Here is a 13076-nt window from a genome sequence, read left to right as displayed (position 1 = left end):
AAAGGAAACCATACATTGAATTAAATAAACCGAACTTCTACCTCATGACTCTTTCGAACGTCCATCTCCAATATAGGCCTCACGTCCACTCAGGGCAGGGTAAGAAATGGTTGGCTAAATGAAAATGTGTCGTAGGCCTATCAAACATGAAACAGAAATGTCTACGTGTTGCAATTAACGGTACGGGATGGAATGATGAAACGCTAATAATTATTTTTGTATGAAATGGAATATAGATTTATCACATAGGGCCTGTGAATGTAAACGTGTGAAAGCAACAGCAAACATTTCAACAAGATAAAAAAAGCGCTCTCCACTGGCGGGAGTTTGGAGAGCGTGAGTGACGAGAGTCTTTTCTTAGTAAGAATACATTTTAACCACAAATTCCAAATGCAAAGCTTCATAAGTAAATGATCAATTTCAAGAAATTGTTAGGCCTACATGCCAGAAGACCATTAGGCCTATGCTAGTAATTGATGCCCCATTGCAGGTGAGCTTGCAAAGTACACCGTTAATATTATTGATCACCAAACAAGATTTGGGGCATAATTTTTTATCATTATGGCAATCCTCTCTCCCTCCAATTTGATATTTGTGCTGCAACCAATCAAATCAAATCAAATGTATTTATATAGCCCTTCGTACATCAGCTGATATCTCAAAGTGCTGTACAGAAACCCAGCCTAAAACCCCAAACAGCAAGCAATGCAGGTGTAGAAGCACGGTGGCTAGGAAAAACTCCATAGAAAGGCCAAAACCTAGGAAGAAACCTAGAGAGGAACCAGGCTATGTGGGGTGGCCAGTCCTCTTCTGGCTGTGCCGGGTTGAGATTATAACAGAACATGGCCAAGATGTTCAAATGTTCATAAATGACCAGCATGGTCAAATAATAATAATCACAGGCAGAACAGTTGAAACTGGAGCAGCAGCACGGCCAGGTGGACTGGGGACAGCAAGGAGTCATCATGTCAGGTAGTCCTGAGGCATGGTTCGAGGGCTCAGATCCTCCGAGAGAGAGAAAGAAAGAGAGAAAGAGAAAATTAGAGAGAGCATACTTAAATTCACACAGGACACCGGATAGGACAGGAGAAGTACTCCAGATATAACAAACTGACCCTAGCCCCCCGACACATAAACTACTGCAGCATAAATACTAGAGGCTGAGACAGGAGGGGTCAGGAGACACTGTGGCCCCATCCGATGACACCCCCGGACAGGGCCAAACAGGAAGGATATAACCCCACCCACTTTGCCAAAGCACAGCCCCCACACCACTAGAGGGATATCTTCAACCACCAACTTACCATCCTGAGACAAGGCCGAGTATAGCCCACAAAGATCTCCGCCAGACACAACCCAAGGGGGGGGGGGGGGGGGCGCCAACCCAGACAGGAAGATCACATCAGGGACTCAACCCACTCAAGTGACGCACCCCTCCTAGGGACGGTATGAAAGAGCCCTAGTAAGCCAATGACTCAGCCCCTGTAATAGGGTTAGAGGCAGAGAATCCCAGTGGAAAGAGGGGAACCGGCCAGGCAGAGACAGCAAGGGCGGTTCGTTGCTCCAGAGCCTTTCCGTTCACCTTCACACTCCTGGGCCAGACTACACTCAATCATATGACCCACTGAAGAGATGAGTCTTCAGTAAAGACTTAAAGGTTGAGACCGAGTTTGCGTCTCTCACATGGGTAGGCAGACCACTCCATCAAAATAGAGCTCTATAGGAGAAAGCCCTGCCTCCAGCTGTTTGCTTAGAAATTCTAGGGACAATTAGGAGGCCTGCGTCTTGTGACCGTAGCGTACGGTCCTATAGCTGTATAGCAAATCAGCAATCTGTTTTCCAGCTCTCCCGACCTGTGTTGATTGACAGTTTGCTGGTGCAAATCAGAGTGCCGAGGGTGTGTTTCACAAGCCAATCTGTTCAAATTTGCATGTTATTTTGTATTACAAGGGTGATGCAGCGGTTACTGTCTCTGGCTGTGTGAATAATACACAAAATGAGTGACAAAAAAATTAGAAAACCTGGCCAGATACTTTCTTGTCATCAGTCTCAATTCTATTCAAGTCCCATGTCTACGGGCTCCAAGTCCAAATTATTTTATTTTCTATCAATTCGAGTCATCAAATTTGTGACTCGATTCAGACTCGAGTCCACAACTCTGCCTAACCCTAATTCTAACACTAATTCTAACCTTAACCCTAAACAAGATGGCGCCGACAGAGATGATCGCCTCACTTAGAGTCCTTAGGAAACTATGCAGTCCTTTTTTTTTTTTAGGCCGGGAAGAACTATTGGATATAAGAGCGACACACACACACACACACACGCAAATTACTTACACACCTACTGTATCCAAATAACATTTAAATATTCCATCGTTGGACGTGACGATGATACCATATCATAAAATGGTGCTATGCATTGATGAGGACTTCCCTGGACATTTAAATACCCCTCGCCGTGGGAATATATGTGGGCACAAAAGCTTTGTGCTATGTGTCATTTCTGCCATAGCCTTTTGCAACTGGGCCCATCAAACAAGTGTGTGGCAATGGCTCTGTGTGAGAGAGAGAGAGAGAGAGAGAGAGAGAGAGAGAGAGAGAGAGAGAGAGAGAGAGAGAGAGAGAGAGAGAGAGAGAGAGAGAGAGAGAGAGAGAGAGAGAGAGGGCAGGCGTCTCTGTCTGAAACTAATCCTCCATTTTGGATCTGTCCTAGGCTCTGGGGCCCAAACCCAGTATCCCCCCTGGCACCCCTGATGATGAGAAGGTGGACACCTCCAACAGGAAGAAGGGTGCCCTCTACATGGTAACTGATGTTACTGCACCTTTGTTGTTCAACATCAGTATAATGATTTGTAAATGTTGTTCTCTTCTCTTGATAATGGTGTTGTCCATCTCAGTGCTCACACGTTGTTGATCTCTCAAGCTCATTCACATGCATTGTGAATCTAGTACGTTATGTGTTTAGTTGTTCATAACATTTAGTATATATTATTTAAGGATCCATTTGAGAAGAACAAATTCTTTTTCAAGGGAGTACTGTCAATATATGTACAGTATAAATGTATGTATTTATTGATATCTCATCTCGGTGTATTTTGTAGATCTCCGATGCCTCTGGCTCTATGAAGTCGTCGGTGGTGGCCTCGTCCAGCCCCTTCAAACAGGCCATGCTGACCGCCGAGGAGTGCTACATCCTGGACAACGGAGTGGACAAGAACGTCTTCGTATGGAAAGGTAGACTAGTCCTCGCCACTGTTTTTAAACACTTGCCAGGATATCAAACGTTACCTATGCAACACATTTCTTACATAGAATGCAGTTAAACGTGATTCATATATAAAAAACGTAAAACATATTTTCTACTTCTACTGTGTAGGATAGTGCGAGATTCAGAATGAGAAGTCGAGTAAATGTTCACTAAATCCCTGTGCACAGCTGTGAGTTTAGAGTATTGTTGAGATGTGTTGTGTTATCTTACCTCCATCACAGGACCCAAGGCCAATGCAGCCGAGCGCAAAGCAGCCATGTCAGCAGCCCAGCAGTTCATCAAAGAGAAGGGCTACTCCGACAAGACACAGGTACGCTGATGGAATAATGTGAAGTAACATTTTTAACTGAGCATGGATGAAAACATTTTGACCTTTGCTAGGTCTTGCTCAGGCACTACTAGGCTATGTTCAAAATGTTGTTAGCTATGTCTACTTTAAAAAAAAAAGTTACTTAAAATGTTGAACAATAATGAATTGAAAACTAATATTGATAGTGAACTAGTCTCACATAACCACACTACTAAGTTTAGATTATCAATTGGCTATTGGAATGCATGTGAGAGGAAATCGAGGTTCATGGTAAACAACAGAACAACTGACTCTTCCTTTTTCTTCGGCCTTGCAGATCCAGGTACTACCAGCAGGAGGCGAGACCACTCTGTTCAAGCAGTTCTTCAGGGACTGGAAGGACAAGGACCAGACCACGGGCCCCAGTAAGGCCTACACCATCGGCCGCATCGCCAAGGTGGAGCAAGTGCCCTTCGACGCCTCCACCCTCCACTCCAACAACAACATGGCCGCCCAGCACAACATGGTGGACGACGGCAAGGGCAAAGTCCAGGTAAAACACACAACACTGGACTACAATGGAAATAACTAAGTGAGGGTTCTCATAGTAATTTTGCCCAGTGTCTGGCTGTTTATGTTTACAAAGACAACCACGTGCCGCACTAAATTGGCTAGGGGACCAGATGTAGCTCACTGCCCGTATGTTTCAGACCGCTGAACTAAGTCTGTATAAAGTGATGCGGGAGGGCTAAAAAGAATCGAACGATGCAGTTGGCTGTTCTAAGAGTGGTCTGAGGCAGGCGTTAGATTACGAGCTTTTTAAAGTGCAATGTTAATAACGCTGGTTTTGGGAAACAGCTCGGAGATTTAACAATTCTCCTACTAAGGTTCTAACAATGAACTTAGCCTTAAATGTCCCGTGCAGTCATTTTTGGTGTAACAATGAAGTACCTTACTGTGATTGTTTTCAATTAAAATACATTCTTAGAGCAAAGAGAAATTTCTCAAGCAAGAAATTAGCTAGGACCTTCTGGGAATGGTCTGAGTGGGGAGGGGAAAACTGAAAACTAGCTTTTATTGGCAGAGAGGTTTGGAACTCTCTTTCTTATAGGTCACCAGGCAGACCAAAACTCCATCCCACCAAAACAGGCTGACATTTCAGGCAGTCTTTTCAAACAGCTTTTACACTTAAAGGGCATAATCATTATCATAATTTTCACAATTTCACAGTATTACTTCTACCTCATAGTGTGGAAATATACTGTATATAAAACACAGGTAAATCAAGTTTTTGACTGCACTGGGCCTTTAAGATGCTTTTGGGAAAACTAGCCCTGGTAAATACAAGGTTTTGAAGCAAAGGGTCACTCAGGGTGCTGGGCACTTTTCAAACAGATCAGGGCAGCAACATACACATGGAAAATTATACTATTGGTTTCAGATCTGGCGTGTTGAGGATGGTGATAAAGTGGCTGTGGATCCCTCCTCTTATGGCCAGTTCTACGGAGGAGACTGTTACCTCATCCTCTACAGCTACAGGCTGGGAGGCAGGGAGCAGCACATCATCTACACCTGGTCAGTACATATGACATCATCCAAAAATATGCTATAAACATGACATACACAGTTAAAATGACATCATCTACTTTACACTTGGTCAGTACATATGACATCATCCACAACATCTTTATTTACATCTAGACAGTTCAAATGACATCCTCTACAAGGAAAGGGGATACCTAGTCAGTTATACAACTGAAATGTATATTCTGCATCTAACCCAACCCCTCTGAATCAGAGAGGTGTGGGGGGCTGCCATAATTGACATCCCTGTCTTCGGCACCCGGGGAACAACTGCCTTGCTCAGGGACGACAGATTTTTACCTTGTCGGTTTGGGGGATTCAATCCAGCAACCTTGCGGTTACTGGCCTAATGCTCTAACCATTAGGCTACCAGACCTTATCATCTACTGTGCATCTGCTACCTGGTCAGTGCAATTACATCGAAACCCGGTGTGTGTACGTGACATCATTAATAACAAATCACACCAACGGGGTATTTTACCTTACCCCAACCTGTTCTGGAATATTCTGAAACCCTTAGATGTGTTCTCCTAGTCTAAGTTCATAAAGAAGGATGTATCTGAAATAATCATGGCAAAACTGACTCAGTACTTGTAGTAGTGCATGTTCGATACCTATAGAAAGGTCTCAATAAGGTGGGCTTGACGTGTGTGTGTTTTTGTGTTTATTCATCTGTATTCATCTGTGTGTCAGGCAGGGGCTGAAGTGCACCCAGGATGAGCTGGCAGCCTCTGCCTTCCTCACGGTGAAGCTGGATGACTCTATGGGAGGAGCCCCTGTTCAGGTGGGTCTCTATCCTCTCCATTTCATCCCCATGTCCCCAACACTCACAGTCCAAAAGCACCTGAGCAATAGGTACAACGGTGTGACATTTAGATTCGTAAGGTCACTGGACTAAGCACTATAAGTGAATAGGCCTAAGCTGTTTCCTTTATCGTGCTTCATAAAGCCGATGGCATGATGGATGATCTTTTGGCAAGGGCAGCTGCTGCATTGGTGTCCAGTCATTTAAGTCACTCACAAGTGAGGTCATATTATTGAACCACGTGTGTATTTTGTCTTTATAGACTGAATAGTTGTGTGGAAAGTTTTTTTTTACTGTCCAGCAGAGGGCAGTCACACTTTGTTTTACTTCCAGTGTGTGTATAATTATAATGGTTACCACATTGACACATAAGGTTCCATCCATCATGACAGTATATTATAATAAGGAAAGCAATCTTTGGCAATTTTTTAAAATGAAATCACCAGACTTACCTGTCACTTTAGAATTGCTTTTCTTCTACATAGTTATCATTAAGTGTCCATTTTCCCCTCCAGGTGCGTGTGACCCAGGGTCAGGAACCCCCCCACCTGATGAGCCTGTTCCAGGGCAAGCCCATGATGGTCCATAATGGAGGGACGTCCCGTAAAGGAGGACAGTCGGGTACTGGCAGCACCCGCCTCTTCCACATTCGTCAATCCTCCACCCGCGCTACACGAGCTGTAGAGGTGAGTTCTCCGTGTGTGTGTATGTGTGTCAAACTGGGACCACACTTTGTACCTGTGTGTGTGATTGCTTGAGGAAGATTAAGTGTCTAACAATTGTTAGCCTAAACCATCAAAATGACTGAACTTCTGAGCACCTCGTTGTCTTCTCTCTCTCTCAGGTAGAGCCCTCTGCCTCCTTCCTGAACACCAATGACGTGTTTGTGCTCAAATCTCCCACCGCCATGTTTGTGTGGAGAGGGGTGGGTGCCAGTGAGGAGGAAATGGCCGCCGCCAAGCACGTTGTGGGTTTCCTGGGTGGCAGTGGCAGTAATGTGTCTGAGGGCAAGGAGCCAGGTAAGGATTCCATCTAGTGTTACAGGTTTATTGTATTAAGTGGGGTGCATCTTAATATTATTAATTTGGCTGGATCTCAGTAGTATGACATGGGGTGCATCTCAATAGTCACATGTGGCTTCTTCTTCTTGTCTTATCCTTCATCTACAGCCTGAAATCACAGGATATGGGAAAGCAACTTTTTCAGATGAGTGTTGATGAAGGAAAGGTTACATGGAGAGGAAACAACTTTAGACAATTGAAATGTGCCCCTAAATAAGACAGAAAAGAGATAACATCACACATCCTGACAAATCACAAGAAAACACTATATAGTGCCAAACAACCAAGGAGACTAATCCATGCCGGTCTTTTCTGTCCTAGCTGGGTTCTGGTCTGCCCTGGGAGGGAAGAAGGAGTACCAGACTTCCAAGAGTTTGCAGAACATGGTCAAACCTCCACGCCTGTTTGGCTGCTCCAACAAGACCGGATGCCTCAGTGTAAGTGATGGATTGTTGTTGAGTGTGTCTAACGTAACTAACTCTCTTGGATAGATATATTCCCAGTTCATCCCCAATGGGGAATTCAGTGTCACTCAGGGGGAGAGAAAAAGGCATAGTTAATACAAAGTGCAATGCAAAAGTCAAATGTGCCCATGTTCCAAAGTGCTGTAACATATTGTAATCCTCCAATCATCAGGTGGAAGAGGTTCCTGGAGACTTCCAACAGACTGACCTGGCCACTGATGATGTCATGTTGCTGGACACCTGGGACCAGGTGAGTGAAGCTCCCCAATCCATATCATAATTCACAAGCGTGTTCATCTTCTGCTCTAAAAATACAATGCAGAGTGAATTTGAAAGTCTATAAGCTAACAGCATTTCTGGACTCCCGTCAGATCTTCCTCTGGATCGGCAATGAAGCAAATGCAGAAGAGAGAACTGGAGCACCCAAAATAGGTAGGACAAACACGCAGGGAAACAAACTTTCACAGTGGCCCCTACCCAGGACGAAGACTGGGGCCACAACTGATTAAGGAGAACATGATCTCTAACTGTATCTATATAATCAAACAATTACCTTTATATACAGTACCAGTCAAAGGTTTGGACAGACCTACTCATTCAATGGTTTTTCTTTATTTGACCATTTTCTACATTATAGAATAACAGTGAATACATAAACACTATGAAATAACACATATGTTATCGTGTAGTAACCAAAGAAGTGTTAAACAAATCAAAATATATTTTAGATTTGAGATTCTTCAAAGTAGCCACCAACTTATCATCTGCAGCAGAGGGAACTCTGGGACTTCCTTTCCTGTGGTGGTCCTCATTGAGAGCCAGTTTCATCATAGCGCTTGATGGTTTGTGCAACTGCACTTGAAGAAACTTTTAAAGTTCTTGAAATGTTCCACATTGACTGACCTTCATGTCTTAAAGTAATGATGGACTGTCGTTTGTCTTTGCTTATTTGAGCTGCTCTTGCCATAATATGGACTTGGTATTTTATCAAATAGGACTATCTTCTTTATACCACCATCACCTTGTCACAACACAACTGATTGGCTCAAACGCATTAAGAAGGAAAGTAATTCCACAAATGAACTTTTAACAAGGCACACCTGTTAATTGAAATGCATTCCAGGTCACTACCTCATGAAGCAGGTTGAGACAATGCCAAGCGTGTGCAAAGCTGTCATCAAGTCAAAGAATGGCTACTTTGAAGAATCTCAAATATATTTTGATTTGTTTAATATTTGTTTGGTTACTGCATGGTTCCATATGTGTTATTTTATGTCTTCACCATTATTCTACAATGTAGAAAATAGTACAAATAAAGTAAAACCCTTGAATGAGTAGGTGTGTCATATATATACAGTGGGGCAAAAAAGTATTTAGTCAGCCACCAATTGTGCAAGTTCTCCCACTTAAAAAGATGAGAGGCCTGTAATTTTCATCATAGGTACACTTCAACTATGACAGAAAAAATGAAAAAAAAATCCAGAAAATGACATTGTAGGATTTTTAATGAATTTATTTGCAAATTATGGTGGAAAATAAGTATTTGGTCACCTACAAACAAGCAAGATTTCTGGCTCTCACAGACCTGTAACTTCTTCTTTAAGAGGCTCCTCTGTCCTCCACTTGTTACCTGTATTAATAGCACCTGTTTGAACTTGTTATCAGTATAAAAGACACCTATCCACAACCTCAAACAGTCACACTCCAAACTCCACTATGGCCAAGACCAAAGAGCTGTCAAAGGACACCAGAAACACAATTGTAGACCTGCACCAGGCTGGGAAGACTGAATCTCCAATAGGTAAGCAGCTTGGTTTGAAGAACTGTGGGAGCAATTATTAGGAAATGGAAGACATACAAGACCACTGATAATCTCCCTTGATCTGGGGCTCCACACAGATCTCACCCCATGGGGTCAAAATTATCACAATAACGGTGAGCAAAAATCCCAGAACCACACGGGGGGACCAAGTGAATGACCTGCAGAGAGCTGGGACCAAAGTAACAAAGCCTACCATCAGTAACACACTACGCCGCCAGGGACTCAAATCCTGCAGTGCCAGACGTGTCCCCCTGCTTGAGCCAGTACATGTCCAGGCCCGTCTGAAGTTTGCTAGAGAGCATTTGGATGATCCAGAAGAAGATTGGGAGAATGTCATATGGTCAGATGAAACCAAAATATAACTTTTTGGTAAAAACTCAACTCGTCGTGTTTGGAGGACAAAGAATGCTGAGTTGCATCCAAAGAACACCATACCTGCTGTGAAGCATGGGGGAGGAAACATCATGCTTTGGGGCTGTTTTTCTGCAAAGGGACCAGGACGACTGATCTGTGTAAAGGAAAGAATGAATGGGGCCATGTATTGTGAGATTTTGAGTGAAAACCTCCTTCCATCAGCAAGGGCATTGAAGTTGAAACGTGGCTGGGTCTTTCAGCATGACAATGATCCCAAACACACCGCCTGGGCAACGAAGGAGTGGCTTCGTAAGAAGCATTTCAAGGTCCTGGAGTGGCCTAGCCAGTCTCCAGATCTCAACCCCATAGAAAATCTTTGGAGGGAGTTGAAAGTCTGTGTTGCCCAGCAACAGCCCCAAAACATCACTGCTCTAGAGGAGATCTGCATAGAGGAATGGGCCAAAATACCAGCAGCAGTGTGTGAAAACCTTGTGAAGACTTACAGAAAACATTTGATCTCTGTCATTGCCAACAAAGGGTATATAACAAAGTATTGAGAAACTTTTGTTATTGACCAAATACCATAATTTGCAAATAAATTCATAAAAAATCCTACAATGTGATTTTCTGTTTTTTTCTAATTTTGTCTGTCATAGTTGAAGTGTACCTATGATGAAAATTACAGGCCTCTCTCATCTTTTTAAGTGGGAGAACTTGCACAATTGGTGGCTGACTAAATACTTTTTTGCACTCCTGTATATATATATATACACACACACACACTACCGTTCAAAAGTTTGGGGTCTCTTAGAAATGTCCTTGTTTTTGAAAGAAAAGCACATTTCTTGTCCATTAAAATAACATCAAATTGATCAGAAATAGAGTGTAGACATTGTTAATGTTAATGTCTCCCTCCCTCTCTAGCTAAGGACTATGTGGACTCAGACCCTTCTGGACGCAGAGGACTGTCCATCACCACCATCAAACAGGGGGCTGAACCCCCAACCTTCACTGGCTGGTTCCAGGCGTGGGACCCCAAAATGTGGGAAACAGACCCTCTGAAGATAATCCATGCCCGCTTCTAAATGCCAAACTCCACCCCCTTACCTATCTGGCACTTACACATACGCATGTCATTCCCCCGCCCCGCTCTTTGGATCAGAGTACCAGTATAACACCCTGGACTGCTATTTTAATTAGACTTGTTTTTATGCCATAACGTTGTCTCTTTTATACTCATACGAAACATTCACCTAGCATGCCTTTTTTTATCTGCTGTTGGAGCAGAGAAAAACCTTCTCTTTTGGAGCCTGTTTATTCCAGTAGTCTATTGAATCCAACGGGTATTTTGTTATACTTTGTGAAGTCATGATATGTGATTACCATTGAGACTTAGGTCTCATTTGAAAGCATGCTGCATTTTAACAGGATATCTCTGCCGGAGAAAAATGTCTGCTCTTCTTCTTTTTTTTTTTTTTTACATTACTTTCGATGATTCTGAAATGGTATTATGGATGGCTTTTTCAATTAAATTCCTAGTATTTCTAGAGAAACTCTAGAAATGAGAACACGTTGGTAGCCTATATTTTCTATGTTGACAGGTGGATAGGAACGACAGCAGACCAAGGTATCATACGTTTAACATCAGCACAACCTCTTCCATGTAACATTTAATCTTTCGTCTGAAGTTAGTCAAATAGTGGAAAAAACTGAGAACAGACAGCCACAGTACTTCAACAACGGAAGACTCCCTCAAGAGGATGTTATCTTTTTACACACCACCTGGCTAGGCGGAGTTGTCTTCCTTCTTCCCACCTTTAGATCTACAGTGGCAGTCAATGATTAATATAAACCCTGGATTGCTAATGCTATGTATTGTTTTTTATTTAACCCTTATTTTACCAGGTAAGTTGACTGAGAACACATTCTCATTTACAGCAACAACCTGGGGAATAGTTACAGGGAAAAAATTTGCCAATTGTAAGCTGAGGATGATTAGGTGGCCGTGATAGTATGAAGGCCAGATTGGGAATTTAGCCAGGACACCAAGGTTAACACCCCTACAATAATTGCCTTGGGATCTTTAGTGACCACAGAGAATCAGGACACCCATTTAACGTCCCATCCGAAAGACGGCACCCTACACAGGACAATGTCCCCAATAACTGCCCTGAGGCATTGGGATTTATTTTTTTTGACCAGAAGAAAAGGTGATCCCTACTGGCCCTCCAACACCACTTCCAGTAGCATCTGGTCTCCCATCCAGGACCAACCCTGCTTAGCTTCAGAAGAAAGCCAGCAGTGGGATGCAGGGTAGTATGCTGCTGGTTGGCCATATTGGTACTCCCCAGAAGAAGCAGTCCTCCATAGGAATGAATGGAATTCTGCAGTATTTCAATTACATTTTTCAAGGCAAAAATTACATGTAAACAAAAAAATATGGGGGACAGTAACAAAATTAGATGTATTTTTTGCTCAGATAATATAATTTAATGGCATGCATTAAAAGGTCTATAATAGAATAAATGTGGCAAAAACAAATATAGACATTAATAAATGCATTTTTATAGCTTACAAACTATATTATTCCAAAGATGGGGGAGTGCCAAGACGGAGGTGCGGTGGCTTCAAAACAGAGCCCTCTGTTGGTCATCTAGTGTATATATAAATCATTGATAGCAGTGCCGCATGGTGTGATTGACATGTGCCCTTCATCAAACAGCTCATCAGACAGTCTTGTGGGAGCTTTGATGGACAGCTCTTTCCCGCCACCAGGGACATAAGCACGGGTGGGCCTGGGTGGGCGCAGGCCCACCCACTGGGGAGCCTTGCCCACCAAAATAGTTTTTTTTTATGCTCTACTTGTCAGTGTTCCAAATGGGACATTATTTGTATTTATACCTAAGCACAGTACTTGACTTGGGCAGGAGATCACCGGAGCTGAGTATCGGCACCTCAAATGTTCTTCTGCTTGAGTTCCTGCACCTCCTATAGATTATTACCACAAAAGTATTACGGAGTTCCTGCACCTCCTATAGATTATTACCACCAAAGTATTACGGAGTTCCTGCACCTCCTATAGATTATTACCACCAAAGTATTACGGAGTTCCTGCACCTCCTATAGATTATTACCACCAAAGTATTATGGAGTTCCTGCACCTCCTATAGATTATTACCACCAAAGTATTACGGAGTTCCTGCACCTCCTATAGATTATTACCACAAAAGTATTAAGGAGTTCCTGCACCTAAATATTAATGGTACCGGCACCTATTTCAGTCCAAGTCAAGCACTGGTCTACATGCATACACCATCAGATATAATTCATAGAAAGCAGTAGGGAGGAGGTGGGAAATGAAAGGGATACACACAGTTTATTAGGTACAGCCATCTTGTTCCGGGTCGGACCCCTCTTTCCCTCCAGA

General features: G+C 43.0%; 1 protein-coding gene across 1 annotated transcript in view; it reads left to right on the top strand.

Moving 5' to 3' along the window:
* The window catches only part of LOC110508942 (gelsolin), a 40153-nt gene extending 28638 nt beyond the window's left edge, over positions 1-11515 (top strand). Inside the window, exons 6-17 of the mRNA XM_036966574.1 lie at positions 2716-2805; positions 3104-3236; positions 3492-3580; positions 3897-4112; positions 5001-5134; positions 5837-5927; positions 6464-6634; positions 6793-6967; positions 7331-7446; positions 7646-7723; positions 7845-7905; positions 10574-11515. Of these exons, the coding sequence (XP_036822469.1) occupies positions 2716-2805; positions 3104-3236; positions 3492-3580; positions 3897-4112; positions 5001-5134; positions 5837-5927; positions 6464-6634; positions 6793-6967; positions 7331-7446; positions 7646-7723; positions 7845-7905; positions 10574-10734 (1515 nt within the window). The 3' untranslated portion in view covers positions 10735-11515. The remainder of the gene's footprint in view (positions 1-2715; positions 2806-3103; positions 3237-3491; positions 3581-3896; positions 4113-5000; positions 5135-5836; positions 5928-6463; positions 6635-6792; positions 6968-7330; positions 7447-7645; positions 7724-7844; positions 7906-10573) is intronic.
* The last annotated feature ends 1561 nt before the right edge of the window (positions 11516-13076 follow it).

This window comes from Oncorhynchus mykiss, chromosome 28 (assembly GCF_013265735.2).
Source record: "Oncorhynchus mykiss isolate Arlee chromosome 28, USDA_OmykA_1.1, whole genome shotgun sequence".
Classification (NCBI taxonomy): Eukaryota; Metazoa; Chordata; class Actinopteri; order Salmoniformes; family Salmonidae; genus Oncorhynchus; species Oncorhynchus mykiss.
This window is presented reverse-complemented; position numbering and strand designations above follow the sequence as displayed.